Source organism: Panicum virgatum, chromosome 8K (genome assembly GCF_016808335.1).
Source record: "Panicum virgatum strain AP13 chromosome 8K, P.virgatum_v5, whole genome shotgun sequence".
NCBI classification, from domain to species: Eukaryota; Viridiplantae; Streptophyta; class Magnoliopsida; order Poales; family Poaceae; genus Panicum; species Panicum virgatum.
The window spans coordinates 9,698,508-9,715,755 of NC_053143.1; the positions used below are offsets into that span (position 1 = coordinate 9,698,508).

General features: G+C 44.1%; 2 protein-coding genes across 3 annotated transcripts; one reads left to right on the top strand and one right to left on the bottom strand.

The window, feature by feature from the left end:
- Positions 1 to 558: 558 nt before the first annotated feature.
- LOC120643861 (DNA-directed RNA polymerases I, II, and III subunit RPABC5-like) lies at positions 559 to 3,076 on the top strand. The gene is made up of 4 exons (XM_039920345.1): positions 559 to 735; positions 890 to 948; positions 2,543 to 2,637; positions 2,736 to 3,076. The coding sequence occupies exons 1-4, from the start codon at positions 700 to 702 to the stop codon at positions 2,762 to 2,764; spliced, it is 219 nt and encodes a 72-aa protein (XP_039776279.1). The 5' UTR covers positions 559 to 699; the 3' UTR covers positions 2,765 to 3,076.
- Positions 3,077 to 3,898: 822 nt separating this feature from the next.
- On the bottom strand, positions 3,899 to 8,124 carry LOC120643862 (receptor-like cytosolic serine/threonine-protein kinase RBK1). 2 transcript variants are annotated; one of them, XM_039920346.1, is made up of 11 exons: positions 7,765 to 8,124; positions 7,393 to 7,484; positions 6,796 to 6,917; positions 6,555 to 6,694; positions 5,899 to 6,459; positions 5,560 to 5,808; positions 5,309 to 5,475; positions 5,126 to 5,205; positions 4,886 to 5,033; positions 4,615 to 4,764; positions 3,899 to 4,528 (listed from the first exon to the last, which is right to left on the bottom strand). In XM_039920346.1, the coding sequence occupies exons 1-11, from the start codon at positions 8,018 to 8,020 to the stop codon at positions 4,265 to 4,267; spliced, it is 2,229 nt and encodes a 742-aa protein (XP_039776280.1). In that variant the 5' UTR covers positions 8,021 to 8,124; the 3' UTR covers positions 3,899 to 4,264. The 2 variants fall into 2 exon arrangements, with proteins under 2 accessions (XP_039776280.1, XP_039776281.1); XM_039920347.1 differs by lacking the exon at positions 7,393 to 7,484 and having other exon boundaries at positions 7,765 to 7,869.
- Between the last annotated feature and the right edge of the window lie 9,124 nt (positions 8,125 to 17,248).

Consider the following 17,248-nt stretch of genomic DNA (forward strand, 5'->3'; position numbering starts at 1 on the left):
ATTCTCTAAATATGCATTGTGATGTCCACTACTATCCTGTAAAATTTGAAATTAAAATTCCACTTGTATATAGAGAGATAAAAAAGATAAATTATATTATGGGTAAAATAAATTAAATGGTATAGTTTAGATGTAAATTGAACTAAGTTATCATTTAGGGGGTTATCCAGACTTTGACTATAGTTGAGGGGAGTAAATCGGACTTTTTCCCCTAGATAAATTACTCTAATAAAAAAATTAAAGAAACAATGATATGTGAACTTATTAAAATTTATCATATCACAAAGGTACCTAAATGCACGTTCATAAAAAAAATCAAAATATTTTTTAAAAGAAAAATTCTAAAAGGATGAGAAATATAATTGTGAGAACATATAAATTAGCTCGAAATGTGGACTTGGATATTCTCAACACTTTACGAAAGAATTCATCGAGTTGCAAATTTATTAATGATGAACTGAAATACCAAGTCACCAGGTACTTAAGCATAACTTTACCATCCTCAAAGCTTCACCGACTTCGCACAAAAAAGGAGGGAAAAGGAAAAAATTCATAAATAAAACATTCAAAATATATAGAGCAAAAGGGAAAAACCTCGCAAAAACCCCCCACCCGTGACCCGTCCCGTTCCCCTCCCGCAACCGGCGATCCCAACTTCCGGCGGCGGCGGCGGCGGCGGCAGCGGCAGCGGCGGCGAAGATGATCATCCCGGTGCGCTGCTTCACCTGCGGCAAGGTCTTACCGCTTCCGCCTCCCCTTTCGCACCTACCCGGTCCCCTCCTCCGTGCCTAGGGGCGAGGGATTCGCTGTTCCGTGCGCCTAGGGTTCAGTACTCCTCAATTGTGCCTAATTTTTCTTTTTTTTGTTCTTCTGATTTGTGGCGGCGCAGGTGATCGGGGACAAGTGGGACATGCACCTCGACCTCCTCCAGTCGGACTACACCGAGGGGTAGGCTCAATTTTACCCACACAATGGTTACATCCCCTAAGAATCGACATCTGTATTATGTAATTTTAATCTTTCTGCGTTGGTACTTTGATCACATCTTTGGGTGTTTGGGATTATGATGGAATGCCATGTGCAGACGATTAGGTTGTCTACGGTGTTTGTGGAACAACAGGCTTAGTTACACGCTCTCGGTTTTTAGATTCAGTTTGTAATCCTTGTGAAATGGATTCAGTTTGTTTGTTCATTAGTCATACTGTGAGGAATACTTTCCAGGCATGTAGAATTGGTTGGGAATATGCAATGAGTGCCGCGGCTCCAGTGATCTACTAGGTCTGTTATGCTGAATTTGTACATGGCCAATGCATCCAGCATCTATACTGGATCCTGGTGTGCTTTGACTGAGGAATCTGATGCTCAGAAATGATAGTAATATGTCATAAAGAGGCTTCTGTAGCTTCTGCATCTACACATGCTCGATTTGTGTCACTATGGAACTTCTGCAGTATGATAAGGACATGCTCTTCTGCTATGAGGCAGTTTGTTAACCACCAAGGCAATTAATTGTAGAAGAATGTTTTAGATAGTTGGTTTCAGTACAATTTGTAACAGAATTGCCATAAGTACAAAAAATCAGTAGTAGCTATGGATGCGCGTTCCTTTTCTGAACATGAAACTGTTGTAGCCATTGTTGATCTCCACCTACGCGTTATCACTTGGAAATTATCTTGTATGCTCTGCATTGTACTAGACAACAGTGAACATTCCTCGTGGTTTTTAAGTATTTATCCTACGCCAATAGCATTATCCAAAAATCAAGAGCCTGTGGCAGCATGTATATGTGTAGAATCTGAGTATATTGAATTTGGGAATTTTCCAATTAGGATTATGATTTCGGTACACATGTAACAGGTAACTCAATCTAAGTGGAAATTTTGCAAGTTGTTGAAGCCACTAAGCCTATAGTAAGATAAGACTTGAGGAGACCTACAATTGTTTGAGATTGTCTCGTTTTCGAAGCCATTTCAGATTGCTGTTTTTTTTCTTTCAGCAATGCCATGAATCAGCTTATTCTGAACCTTTTGTCACCGGTACGTTTAGGAAGCTATGATGTTTTGTACCAGGAACATTAATATCCTTTTAATAGCCAAAACCCCTTTTTTAGGCACAAGGCTAAGTTTGATGCTATTCAACATGAAGTTTTTATATTTTTCTCGTATGCATTAGGTCTGTCAATTACTTCCACAATCCACATTCGTATCACAACAATGTCTGTGCTATTATATCTTGGATTGTGTTTTGTTTGGAAATGTCTCTATGCCATATGCAGTTCCTTGTTTAGTTGACTGCACACTGCAGACTGTCTTGAATTGAATCGGCTGGTATGGAATCACCTGCGCTAAGTTAGTTCTCTCGAATAAAGAACATGTTCTATGTGGTGTCCAGAGTAATCGAAAAGGGGGAGCTGGGTGGGTAGTACGAAGTTTAGTGTACTTTCAGACGTCTGATTCCATGTAAATGGAAAATTCATATGCTGATACAGGCACTGCTATTGCTTACCAATTAAACACTGTTTTCTGTGTCCATCTATTTTCAGGGACGCTCTGGATTTTTTGAACTTAGTCCGCTACTGCTGTAGGCGAATGTTGATGACCCATGTCGACCTCATCGAGAAGCTCCTCAACTACAACAGTAAGTCGTTCAGTACAGCCTTGTGCACTCTTCAATCAAGATTCGTTCTCTCTTCCCTCAACATGGCATGTGACTATAACACTCTCATTCCTTGACAGCGCTGGAGAAGACCGACGCTGCCAGTTAAGCGAACCTGGCATGCCCGAATGCTGGTCCGTGGTACCTAGAACCCTTCAATGGAGTGTTATGATGTGTGTTAATACAATGTGTATGGAGTCTGTACATACTTAAATGATGTTCTCTCTATCCCATGCTCTATCTGCTGATGAGTGTATTTGGAAGGTCATCCTAACTCCAAGTTGACCAGGGATCTGCCTTGTGCTGCTTGCTATGTGACAATTTCTGAACAACTGGAAGAGTCATGGGCGTACTAATTGACATGCCGTTTTACCTTATGTGCCAAATTTTCCATGGTTATATATAATATCTTCCCCTGAAATTTGCGAGATCGAATGCGTCATGCTATACATTGTAAATTCTAAAGGTAGCCCATGTTGATGGATACCCGTTGCTTTTTTATCAGTGTTTATATTATATACATGATGCAGTCAGACTTTGCTGTGGAAAGGAGGGAGAATTCACCGCCCTTGCACCGTAAGGAAAGGCCAGAGACCTGCAAGATTTCTCTTGTCCTTACACCATCCATAGAGGCCCGTGATTTTCAACATATTGAGATTATTATCCATGTGCAAGTGTGACGATCATTCTGACAATTTTTTGGACGCAACTTCACCATCATGACTCGATGTCGGTTTGCCCCTGTTGTCATGCACGCGCGAAATAATTTTCAAGATCCCTTTCAGTGTCTCTAGGGGTTTGTCCATGTGCATGTCCCATGTGATGTAACATGCCCCAACTGGGCTCTTATGATATGATGGTGATCCTAGCTTTCGCTTTCAGGGTCTTTTCAATGAATCTGTTCAACCCGACCTGCTCAGATCGTTCGTTGTCATGATGCTGTTGACAATTACCGGTGAAACCGACAGTGGTTGTATAATGCTTGGACATGCACCGTCATGGCCTGCAGCTTTTATATTAAGGGTATACTTTATTGAGAAGGGCATCTTACAAGGATAAATTTCTGCAGATCCTGAATTTTATTTTGTCAGCTTGGAGCAATTTAATGATTTTTTTCTCAGGAGAAATAAAAACTAGTGTCGAGAAAGCAAATTCAGGGCACTGATGCAGCTGAAAATTGCTCAGTGAAGCTCTGGCAGAATTCCTTTTTTTTTTCAGAGCAGGCAGCCAGGCACACAGATAATTGCTTTTAATCTCAAGCCCTGAGCTATGACTTTACGAGCAGTGTATATAGAACAAAGATTACACATTTCGCTGTGGGAAGAAACCCACAATTTCATATGGCTCCTACTTTATTTCTCATCCCTTTGGATGAGAATTCCTGGGTATGACTCTTCACTCTTTAGAGTTCAGACAGTAAAAAAAAGGGTCCTTTCAGAGAGGAAAAAGACCCTCACATAAAAACAAAAGAACTAAGCCATGCATGATCAAATGAAATTCCTGGTGGAGGGCATTGCATGTGCCGACTCTCATCCAAGGAGCAAAAATGTAACTTAAATTAAAAAAAAAGATCTATACACTAACAAGGGGTAACTCTGCCATTGATCGGTCAGTCGAAGCTCGAGGACCGGCTCCATCTTCCCTTCAGATACTCTTCCAAGGAGGTGTTGGCTGCGATGAAGTCGGTGCTGGTGACAGAGGCAGAGTCATCATCCACATCGAATGCGAGGTTGATGTAGGACTGGATGTTGGCATTAGTCCCTTGTGCTGGTGGTGTCATCACACATTCATCGGCATCAACCTCGTATGACAGTCCGACTTGTGATCGTGCCCACTTGAGTATATCACTGTCACCTTCAAGAAGCTTTACAACCTGATGTGTACATCCAAATGCTTGTAAGAAAATGATAAACAACATGGGTGCGCAATTCATGCATCAAGAGGGGAAAAAAAACTTACAACATCAATTTGAGGACGGTTTTGAGGTGCTTGTCTGATGCAGAGGGAAGCAGCAAGGGTCATCCTCTCAACTTCATTGGTGTGGCCTTCAGTAGGTAAGTTGGGATCTACAAGTTGTGCGAGCTTTCCTCCTTGTATGATGGAATTTGCCTGGAGAAAACAAACAGTAATTAATTATCTGTTTAAGCTAAAGAAAAGAACCATTTCTTGTACATAATCCAAACGTGAAATTGGCACACAGTGGCAGATGGTATAAATGAATGGAACTTACCCACATCACCAGGCTCTCCTGCCCTTTCAGACAACCAGTGCAAAGTGGTTTCCTGCCCGAGATGAGCTCAAGAAGGACGGCACCAAAAGCATACACATCGATTTTGTTGTTCACCTTGCCATGCATGAAGTACTCGGGAGCCAAGTATCTGTCAAAATATCTCTGTCAGTAAAAGTGGAAAACAATTGTTACAATGCAGCAAGAGATGTCAAAACAAAAACAATTGCTTAGATATCGAACCCGAAAGTTCCTGCAACATCATTATATGTCATCTGAGATGTCACATCAGCAGCCCAGACTGCGAGACCAAAGTCCGATAACTGCATCACACACATAATGAAAGTTTGAGTTCACTTAATTTTCAAACGGCGCACTGACTGATCTATTCCGTATTATACTGATATCTGACAGAAAAAACATTACCTTTGGCTCAAAGCAGTCCGAGATGAGGATGTTTGATGACTTGACATCCCTATGGATCACTGGATGACTGTTGTCATTACCGTGGAGATAATCCAGAGCATGAGCAACTCCCACAGCCACACTGAACCTCTCAGTCCAACCAAATATATTCTTGCATCCTTTTTCACCTGCACAGTAGTAACGTTAGCATTACTTTTACATGGCAACAACACAGGCAAAAAGCTATCAAGCAGTGAAGCAGCTGAACACACCATGCAGTATCTCTTCCAGGCTGCCTCTTTGCAAGTACTCGTACAATAACAGAAGGTCATCATTCTCGAAGCAGAAACCGATCAGGGATATCACATTCTTGTGGCTGAGAGAACTAACAATCTCAATCTCTGATACGAACTCCTTGAGTGCTTCATCAGAATACTTCAGGATCTTCACTGCTAGCTCCCTGCCATTTGGCAAACAGCCTCTGTAAACATGACTAGTGCCACCTTCTCCAATAACACACTCTGCACAAAACACAAAACAACCAATTCGATCAGTTAACACCACATGCCTACAAAAATTTGAAGTAGCAGAGATAAATCAGACGTGTGTACCTGTTGAGAAATTAGAGGTGATCTTTGCCAGCTCTCTGTAACTGAAGGAAGAATAAATGGATGAGAATTTCTCTTTAAGCAAGGTCAGTTCCTCTGGAGTTTCCTTCTCTAATTCTTCGATTACTACAGAAGACTTTCCTGAGTTGCTCCTCAATGGGCCAACCACCCGGTCACAGAGAATATGACTGGTACTCGTGGAGTCTGGTCTTGTGGTTCTGTTGTATTCCGAATGGACTGGTGAAACTGCTGAATACCTACTCGGTAGCCGCATCGCCCACTGCACCACAGACATCTTTGACTTGTCAGGCAGGGAAGCTTTCCGGTCTGGCAAGAACTTCTTCCTCAGGAGGGGCCAGCCAGTTGCTACTTCTGGAGATTCGCGTCGGCAACCCTTCACTGGGACCAAAGCTAGTGAAACTTCTTTTGATCGCGCGGGAGACCTCATTGGCATGGTGATGGCACGAGAAATGGACCTGCTTTCCTTTCCATGTTCATCACAAAGTTTCTCCCCAATCATGGACGACAATAGCTTCCGGTAGCTCCTCCTTGGTGTCTCAGGTACTGCATTTCAATTCTACACTTGAGCATACTGAATCCATCGCAGCTCCAAAACCAGAAAACAAACAAATGCATATAAAATTGTTCAGCCAACATACTTGTGCTTTGGTATAATTCATGTTGCATCCCATGGCCCGCATCTTTATGGTAAACAACTTTACCATTGTTCACTGCAAGAACCGAGCAGACTGCCGGGACTCTCTTTGAGCAGTACTTGGCAACTGATGTGGAGGAGGATCTATATGTTTGGAGGTAGCAGAAAACAGTACTTGTATCAGACATTAAATATCTTTGGACTAAGATGGCAACATGTAGTAGGCAGTGTGTCAAACTAAGTACCCGAAGGATCGGGAATTCTTGGCAACACCGAGGATGAGATGTGCGGCACCACAGGAAGCTGCTTCTTTGACCAGAGTTTTGCGAATTGATGATCCTCCGCAGACCTTGAGCTCCAAATTAATCTGATGTGTGTAAATGGAGCAAGAAGTTGATGAGAATTCTGAGGCAGTTCGTAAAAAAATATCCAAAGCATGATTTTGAATTCGAGGGAAGATGAATAGGATTAGTGGTTGTCAGAAACAAAAACAATTGAGGCGCCCGATACTTGAAGGCGCTGGACAAAAAAAAAACAAGAGAGAAAAACAGGGGCATCCAGTAAAGTAGCGGTAGCACGAGTGATACGGCACGGTGTGGAGACTTTGAGACGCAGGATTTGACGGGCTGTGGACCAAAATTTCATTCACGGGGCATCTTTGAAAGCCAAATCGAGGAGAAGAGGTCAGAGCTTTGAACGACGGCCACCGAATGAACGCAATACGACTCGCGGAAAGTGCAGCGGAGGAAGAAAAAAAAAAGTAAAGTTTTGTGTGTGTGTGTGTGTGTGTGTGTGTGTGTGTGTGTGTGTAAGCTTTGGCATGGATGGACTGACGGACGGACCTGCTTGAGGTTGCAGAAGCCGTCGTAGACGGCGAGCACCGACGAGAGCGAATCCGCGGCCCTGCTCCGCTCATCCAGCCCCATGAGCAATCCTGGAAAAAGGCGAGGGGGCAACAAACGGGTGTCAAAACCAGTGGTTAATTTCGCATCAGAATCGCCGAATCGGGAACAAAAGAAAAGAAAGCGACAACGAATGAAGGGGACTCGACAATCCAACCAAGCAATCTCCAGAGCAGAAACGCTCGGCTTGGGGGGGGGGGGGGGCGCATGGATCATCGGTTTCCATCCGAAGGGGGGAGCAAAACGCGGGGCGGGCAAGGGGGAACTCTTGCGGATTAGGGATAGATAGGGCGGCGGCGGCGCGGCGGTTACCGTCGGCGGCGGCGGCGACGTGGAGCGCGACGACGCGATCCCCGGCATTGGCGACCTTGACGAGCGCCCAGGTGAGCAGCTCCCGGCTCGCGGCGTCCCGCCTGATCCCCACCACCACCGTCCTCCCTCCTCCTCCTCCTCCTCCTCCTCCCCCCGCCGCCGCCGGCGGCGCCGGGGGCGGGGACGGCGGCGGCCCGCGCGCCTCGCACTGCATTAGCCGCTGCCGCCGCGCGCCGTCCGGGACGAGCAGCCTCATGGCGTGCCTCCGCCGGCGCCTCCCCGAGCCCGAGGCCGCTCGCTTCTTCTTGGCTTTAGAGAGAGAGAGAGAGAGAGAGAGAGAGAGGGGGGTGGAAGTGCGAAATGGGGGGATCCGCAGGAGGGAGGGAGGGAGGGAGGCTGCGTTTTATGCGGCCGCCTGTTTCCGCTCTCTGCCGGTGAAACGATAATTAACCGACGTCCCCCGTCCCCCCCCCCCCCTGTTGCGGTCGTTTTCTTCGCGTCTCCTCTCCAGGGCGGCGGCGGCGGCGGCGGCTGCCTTGCTTCGCTGAGCCCGTCATGCTCAGTTTTTTTATTTTTGGTTTTTGAGAAGAAAAGAAACAAGTAAAGAAATTTAGTTTTTTTTTTTCCTGAGAGGAGTCTGGACTCTGGAGTCTGTAGTGCTGGGGCTGGTCCCATGGTTAGGGGTAAATAACCTTTCCCAGGCAAGGAGACTGGAGAGGATCGGAGGTGGGGTCACATGCAAAGATGCCTCCCGAGCATGATCCCACACTGTTTGAGGGAGCCAAGGATGAGGCATGATGGGTGGTGGTGTGTCACCCCCATCATATACCTTCATTTTAGCAAGATTTTATTTAGTAGTGAAAGATTTTTAAACCCCTAGGGAAAAGTGTAGTTTTGGACGAGACCTTGTGCCTTCCTAGTATCGAAGCATCTTTGCCTGAGCTTGCTCAGCTGTGGGTTTGCCTCACATAACCTTTATGGGGAAATTTGCCTCAATGTTTGGATCTAGGGACTATTCCGAATCACATCGGATGTTTTGACGTTAATTAGAAGGAATAAATATAAGATAGTTGCATAAGCCGCGAATCTAATAAACATAATTAATCTATAATGAGTATATATATATTTACCGTAGCACCACACGTGGCAAATTATGGGCTAATTAAATTTACTGGATTCGTCTCGTGAATTGATCTCCAGTTATGTAAATAATTTTATAATTAATCTATATCTAATAATTTTAATTAGTGTCCAAACATCTGATATGAGAGGGACTATAAGTTCAGTCCATATATCCAAACACCCTATCAATTTTTTTCTGGGATCAAAATTTAGTTTAATTTTGCAGGCTCACAGTGCAGTAGCGAGTGGGCCAGCCTGGCGGGTAACGGTTGCCACATGGGGGATGGAAGCTGGAATGATGCTTTTGACCTCGTTATTGTTGCCATCGGTCGGCTTGGTGTTCCAAGCTGAGGTCAACTCGGTTCGTTCCTCTCCTCTCCTTATCAAAAAAGTAAAGAAAACTCCGTTCCTCTCTCTCAATTCTCAAGCCACGGAAAACAAAAGCCCCGGCCAGGAGCAAGAGCAGCAGCCATCGTGCACGTCTCCCTGATTCGGCAGGCCTGATAAATGCAGCTTCATAATCTCAGACACTAGATATTATCGCCGCGCGATCTGCTGGTTAGCTACAGTCCCCCCTTTTCTCTCCCTAGCTGAAGATGATCATTCGACCGTGCACAACACACATCGAATCCGTTTGCTGGGCTGGAGCTGGTGGTTGGAGTGGTGTGAGAGAAAAATACTATAAGCTAGCTGGTGCTGGAACAGTGTAAGAGGAAAATACTGTAGGGTTGCCGAACACGGTGATAGCGATGCAAACTATATATTTTTTGAATTATTAGATCGAGCCAAAAGTTGATAAAATGCTGCGTTAATTTGGGAGGAAAAATAAACTAGAGTAGTATACCGTGATAATTAATTAGCTGATCCAAAAAATTACTATTGGGTCTACTTGCATCCTTACGTGTCACAAGCATATTTATCGGGTCACGGTGGGAAGAAACGTTCCTCTGGACTTACGTGCGGTCCGGTTGCATCAAGATCTACTGACCGTCAGTGGGAGGAATCCCTACATTACATTACTAGGGGAAAAGGACCATCCACCGTGAACGACAGGTGACTGCTATTTAAAAGTTACTCCCTCCGTTCCAAATCATAAGACATTCCAACAATTTTGGAGACTCAAAATTTTTTATATTTGACCAAATTTATATAATAGAATAATAATATTTATTATATAAACTAAGTATCATTAGATTTTTCATTAATTATATTTTCATAGTACATCAATTTGATATCATAAATTTTTATATTTCTCTTTATAATCTTTGTCAAATTTGAGATTGTGTTTGACTGTTCAAGATTTTTAAGATTTCTTATAATTTGGAACGGAGGGAGTACAAAACATTGGATCTTGAGAGCACGTATGTTCGGGTTCGGGAAGCTGTTTGCTTGCACCCAGGCGACCTCGCGCATCATCATCAGCGTGTCGTCACAAGCGGCCGGGTGGCGCGAAGGAGGCACGATTAGCGCCTGGGCAAAAACACGCTTAACCACGAACCGAACCGATCGGGCCACGGTTAGTTAGGCAGCTGATGACGGTACGTGCATGCGACGGAGAAGGGTTCCAGAAGATAGCTCCTGCGTCAGTTGGAGCGGCCGGCTCCGATCCCCAACCCCAAGAGAGGCAGGCTGACGGCAGCCGCGGCGTTTCGGACCGGGCTAACTAACTAATAACCGGAATTAATCTGTGTGATGAGATCCTGCGTGCAGCGGCCATCATCAAGCATCAGCATACCGAACTCCCACCTGTCGTCGGCGTACACGCACGAGCTAGGCATGAGCTTGTCGGCCGGCCAGAACACGTAGCTAGCGTTTCTCTACAAGGCTTCTGTTTTGCTGCCACGCCCCGAAACGGATTTCATCAGGGTCTTGCTTGTATGCAGTCTTGAAACGCCCTAGATGATTCTAGGCAAATTAACTTGTGCATGATTTTAGAGTCCGTCCTGCTGCGAGATTAACATATTTTACCTAGCTAGCCGGCTGTACTGTTCTCCTTCTCTATCAATGAAATAGGCACGCTCTCGTGCCCGTTCGTTAAAAAAAAAGAAAAACTTGTGCACCATAAGAGAGAGAGAAAGAGAGAGAGGCCACCACTGCATCTCAAAGGATAATTAAGCAGCAAGTTGCTTGCTTATACCTCTTATTAGTTGTGCTACTATTCAATCATTCTGTTTAAAAGTAGTGAAGGCTCACGTCGTACGGCCAGGGATGCTGGTGGTCGACTCGATGGTGACGGCCGGCCTTTGGACAGTACTAACTAGACTAGATGAGGAGGGGAAAATACTAAAGCGAGCATTTGGATGAGGGAGCAGGAGGATCCATGGTTGCTTTTGTAAAAGGGAATGAAAGGCGACGCCTACCGGCTACGGAAGCATCAGTCCCTTGTTTGATTCCATAGCTAGGGTACCCGTACCACCAGTACAAAGATAGCTTAGAATTAACATGGCCACCTCGATTGCAACACGCGAGATGATGATCCGATCCATCCCGCGACTGAATATGAGCCTCGTGCACGGGTTCGTCGATCGGGATCGGTTGCAGAATGTATAGCCCCTGTGCATGTAACTCTGTTCGGCTGGCTGTGGTTGGTGGCTGGTGATAATTTGATGTGAGAGAAAATTACTACTGCTGGTTGTCAGCAGAACAAAGCACCGCCTCATCTTACGCGCAAGTTAGTTTCGTTCTAAGGACGATGCAGACAGATAAAGTGGTTTAGTTTTCCTTTGTTGATCAGCGTACAACGTATGCCATGGATGATCGACTGACTATGCTCTGGTTTAGTTTTCCTTCTCTCAGGACAGAATAAGTCTTGTTGATCTAAAGCAGAGTGGCAAGCAGAGGATCTAGGGAGAGATGCATTCTTCTTATCTTTTTTGAGGGGAAAGTGTGGAGATACAATCTGATATAGGAATAATAGAAAAGGCAGTGGAGTGCTCACAATCATAACTACTACTTTTTTTTTCTTTTGATGGTCTGCAGTGCAGGCAGGTCTATCTTGTTCTCCCCTTTTCGGTATAGGAACAAGGTGGCCTGTAGCCATCATTGTACTGAACGCGCATCGATGTTGTTTATGTGTGCACAATACATGCACGAGGTCCAAGTGTGGACCAAGATATCTAATATTTTTCTTTTCTTCTGTACACTTATTAAACTAATTCCAGCCACTTAATTAAATACTAACCATGCTAATAACTAGTAGTCAAGTGGTATTCTAGCTGCCGGTGGTGCATCTCCTTCTATGTGTGCCACAAATTTGTATTGCTCGCTCCATTCACCGACCAGGGTCTAGGGATCTAGGAACAGAGAGGCATGCACCACCACCACCAAGCAAGTTGGGCACTCCGGGCTTGTGGATACAAATGATGCATTGTCTTGACGATGATGAGCATCCTACGGACTCGATAGCACAAGCATCATATTCTTCCATGATCGATCGATCGATCCTTAAAGTTAAAGGTCATGGAGGGGTGGAGGATGATGGTGGCCATCACCGTACCGATCCTTTATTCGGAAGCAGATTAGAAAATGAAGGTATTGTTTGGGTCGTGTTTGAGAGGACGTACCGCAACCACAAACTAATTAATCGAGTGATTAGACAGTCGCTTTCTTATTAACAACTAGAAATGGGATGCTCCCGAATCCCCTTTATATGTACGTCACCATGGAAGCTGAAATTCTCTGGTTTTAATTTTTCTTCTTCTCGAGATAGAATTTCTCAGGAAGAAAAACCCTGCCCGAACTAATATCGGAGTAGAGGTACTAATGTACTCGGCGAAGTCCTGAAGTAAATGGGAGCATTTGCTTTCTAGCATTTCTAATTATTTCCTATCTGGTGATGAAATTTACCTCATTGTTGAGGATTTTTTTTTGATTCAACCTCATTGTTGAGGATTTAGGGAGAGATGATGCATTCTTTGTTGGTGATACGCCCAATAGGCCATCATCACAATATGGTTTAAGGGCCCAAGATGATATCGATCCAAGAGGGATTAGGGTTACTAATGGGCCTATGAAATAGAAGCTCATTAATACGCCCTATATATACGAGGGAGGGGTTTGGGGGCGACAGACTCTTGTGAGCCGCGCCACCTCCTAGCCGCCGCCCCTCCCTCTCTCTCGGCTGCCGCCCATGCCGTGCGTGCGGTGCTAGCACACCGACGCCCGGCGTTTCATTCTTGTATTTGTGGACTCCGTGGAGGCGCTGCTACGACTGCTGCGCTGATCGGCTGCTGGGATCAAGTACGAGGAGCTCGGTTCGTGAGACGTGATCGACTACTTCCTCTATATCGACGCGCGACTTCTTCCGCTGCGCTGCGCGTCTAGTGGTAATGATCTATGATCTTCTACTCGCAAGCATCTTGGGTATATGCGGTAGTGATGCTAGCGTAGCCTACCCGTTTACCTACAGTGGTACCAGAGCCATCTTGCGTAGTTTTTGGTCTGAATCATTAGCATATAGGTGATATGTTGTTGTAGTAGATTGGATCTATTACTTTTGCACGGTTTGGTTAGATCAATTGGTCATAAGGGGTTAAAACTGGAGCGAGTTGATTGCGCGGCATGTGACAAAAGATTAGTTCGTGTTCTTTCTCTGTTATGCATACGACATGTCCCTACCGGCTGGAATCACTATCAGGGACTAACTGTGTGCATAGTCAGCAGATTGAACCAACAGATCGAGGTCATATGTAGATGCAGTCTTCTCAAGTGTAAAGTTTGCACGGTCAATGTGATTGACCTAGTGAAAATTGAGGCATTATGAATGGCTCGGATTTGAAGTGATACGATCACTCTGATGAGATTTTCATAGGGATTCCATAGATGCGATCTGTGTAATTCCGTGAGGTTTTCAGGGCGCTGCCCTGAGACCCACGGGGGACCGCCGTCGCTTTCTCGCTATAGCGGCTTCCTAAGCGCTACTTTGGTAGAACACGTCATACGCCTAACTTGTTTTTGCAGTGTGTGATGTGAATGGTATGGCCTCAATGTCATATGATGATGTATGTGATGATTTGTGCGGCCTGCGTGTCGCAAGTTAACACAACCGGATTGAGGTTGCACCATTATTGTATAACGATCTGCATGTCGACTTGTGATGTTTGAATACTCATGTAATTATTTCACTAGCTATTAGATGTAGTAGCTTAGTATCTTTTCATGGAGGCTTCAATCATGATGGCGATGATGATCACCACAAGACAGGACGGATGGCAATGGAGGTCACCTTGGAGCCATGGCGATGGAGCCCATTGTGATGCAAGAGGCCATACTATTCACAATATAATATGATTATATGCCTGTGATGTTTATTTTTCTGTCATACTATTCTTTCATACTTTTACATATGGTGGATGTTTTAATCATGATAGAATAGCTTCCCTCAGAAAAGGTTGAGTTTTTTATGCCTTTTACCAATAGCTGCACCTATAATTTTTTATCGTTGTGTGGTAGGTTTACCAAAGTAGAGTACCCTCAGCTATCACTTTTGTATAGGGTGGATGTCGGACATTCACAAGCATAGTATTGGTTTACTCAACAAAGCTCAATAGGATTTTAGTGATTATGGATCTTGAACCACTATATGTCATTAGAGGGAAGATGACTTTGATATAGTAGGTTGTCTTTCGTTAAATCAGTTAATGAAAGTCTTTACATAAACTTAGTGCTGAAATCTTGCTTTACTTTAATATTGTAGATCATGTCTGCCAGTAACAATTCCGCTTTCAATTTGCGTTCTGTTCTTGAGAAAGAAAAGTTGAATGGAACCAACTTTATTGATTGGTACCGCAACCTGAGAATTGTTCTCAGACAAGAGAAAAAGGAGTATGTTCTTGAGCAGCCATATCCTGATGATCTCCCTGACAATGCAACTGCTGCTGATCGCAGAGCTTATGAGAAGCACTACAATGACTCACTTGATGTCAGCTGTCTGATGCTCGCCACCATGTCCCCTGATTTGCAAAAGCAATATGAGCATGCGGATGCTCACACCATGATCGAGGGGCTGCGTGGGATGTTTCAGAACCAAACCAGGACTGAGAGGTTCAATATCTCAAAGTCTTTGTTTGCGTGCAAGCTGCCAGAAGGTAGCCCAGTCAGTCCTCATGTGATCAAAATGATTGGTTACATTGAGACTTTGGACAGACTTGGTCCTGAACTTCACCAAGACTTGGCTACTGATGTTATTCTCCAGTCGCTCCCGGCGAGCTATGAGCCTTTTATCATGAACTTTCAGATGAATGGCTTGGATAAAACATTGAGTGAGTTGCATGGGATGCTAAAGACAGCAGAGGAGAGCATTAAGAAGAATCTCAATCATGTGATGATGATTCAGAAGGGGAAAAAAAGGAAGCATTGGACGCCTCCTAATCCCAAAGATAAAGGTAAGAAAAAGAGTTCCAGTGGTGAGTCCTCGGGCTCTAAGCTAAATCCAGCACCTAAGGCCAAATCTGGCCCTACTTCTAAGGATGAATGATTCCACTGTCATGAAAAGGTACATTGGTCTAGGAACTGCAAGAAGTACTTGGAAGAAAAGAAGAAGAAGAAGGGAAGTGAGACTTCCACTTCATGTATAAATGTTGTAGAAATTAATATTGCATTATCTTCCAGTGAATCATGGGTATTTGATACTGGATCGATGATTCACACTTGCAAATCGTTGTAGGGTCTAAGTGAGAATAGAAGATTTACAAGAGGCGAGTTGGACGTTCGTGTCGGCAATGGCGCAAAGGTTGCGGTGTTGGCGGTCGGCACCTACCACTTGTCTCTACCCTCCAGATTAGATTTGGAATTAAATAATTGTTATTGCATTCCTGCTTTGAGCAAGAACATTATTTCTTCTTCATGTTTGGAAGAAGTTGATGATTTTAAGATTGTAATAGAGAACAAATGTTGTTCTATTTTTTGCAATGGTATTTTTTATGCTCATTGTCCATTGGTGAATGGATTATATGTTCTTGATCTTAAGGATAAATCGGTCTGTAACATTAATACTAAGGGGCTTAGACCAAATGATTTGAATCCCACTTTTATTTGGCATTGTCGCTTAGGTCATATAAATGAGAAGCGCATTGAACAACTCCACAAAGATGGATTGTTAAGCTCATTTGATTTTGAATCATTTGACACATGTGAGTCTTATTTGCTTGGAAAGATGACCAAAGCGCCTTTCACTGGTCATAGTGAGAGGGCGAGTGACTTGCTGGGACTTGTACATACCGATGTATGTGGACCAATGAGCTCAATAGTCAGAGGTGGTTTTCAGTACTTCATTACTTTCACTGACGACTTTAGTAGATATGGCTATATCTAGTTAATGAGGCACAAGTCTAAATCGTTTGAAAAGTTCAAAGAATTTCAGAATGAAGTACAAAATCAATTAGTCAAGATAATTAAATTTCTGCGATCTGATCGTGGAGGAGAATATTTGAGCCTTGAATTTGGTGATCATTTGAAGCAATGTGAAATTATTCTGGAGCTAACTCCGCCCGGAACGCCTCAATGGAATGGGGTATCCGAACGGAGGAACCGAACCTTCTTGGACATGGTTAGGTCCATGATGAGCCAAGCTGATTTTCCACTGTCATTTTGGGATTATGCTCTTGAAACTGCTGCGTTCACACTGAATAGGGTTCCAAATAAGTCTGTTGAGAAGACATCATATGAGATATGGACTGGGAAGCATCCCGGATTATCTTTTCTCAAAGTTTGGGGATGTGAGGCTTATGTCAAACGTTTGATGTCAGATAAGCTCACTCCAAAGTCAGACAAATGCTTCTTTGTGGGGTATCCTAGGGAAACCAAAGGATATTATTTTTACAATAAGGCGGAAGGCAAAGTGTTTGTCGCTCGCAATGGTGTTTTCTTAGAAAAGGAGTTTCTCTCAAAAGGATTTAGTGGGAGCAAGGTGCAACTTGAAGAAATTCAGGAAACACTCGAAACTGTTTCAGCAACCACTGAACATCCACGGGAGTGCAAGATGTTGCACAATCTGTAGTTGAGGCACCAGCCGCACGAAGGTCTATAAGGGCACGTCGCGCTACTGACAAGCTCAACCTCCTTATTACGGAGGAGCGCCGCATATTATTGATGGAAAATGATGAGCCCTTAACCTACAAAGAAGTAATGATAGGACCCGACTCCGACAAATGGCTTGAAGCCATGGAATCCGAGTTAAAAATCCATGCATGATAATCAAGTTTGGAACTTGGTCGATCAAATTGACAGTGTAAGACCTGTCGACTGTAAGTGGATTTTTAAGAAAAAAATTAGACATGGATGGAAATGTTCACATCTATAAGGCACGATTGGTGGCAAAAGGTTTCCGACAAATTCAAGGTGTTGACTATGAAGAAACCTTTTC

What these genes read in the sequence shown, in the direction of transcription:
- LOC120643861 (XM_039920345.1), top strand. Translation starts at nt 700, where the DNA reads ATGATCATCCCGGTGCGCTGCTTCACCTGCGGCAAG. An exon ending in GCTGCTTCACCTGCGGCAAG is followed by an intron (nt 736 to 889) that starts GTCTTACCGCTT and finishes GTGGCGGCGCAG; the next exon opens with GTGATCGGGGACAAGTGGGA. An exon ending in CAGTCGGACTACACCGAGGG is followed by an intron (nt 949 to 2,542) that starts GTAGGCTCAATT and finishes ATCTATTTTCAG; the next exon opens with GGACGCTCTGGATTTTTTGA.
- LOC120643862 (XM_039920346.1), bottom strand. Translation starts at nt 8,020, where the DNA reads ATGAGGCTGCTCGTCCCGGACGGCGCGCGGCGGCAGCGGCTAATGCAG. An exon ending in CACCTCTAATTTCTCAACAG is followed by an intron (nt 5,809 to 5,898) that starts GTACACACGTCT and finishes TGTTTTGTGCAG; the next exon opens with AGTGTGTTATTGGAGAAGGT. An exon ending in GATGTTGCAGGAACTTTCGG is followed by an intron (nt 5,034 to 5,125) that starts GTTCGATATCTA and finishes ATATTTTGACAG; the next exon opens with ATACTTGGCTCCCGAGTACT.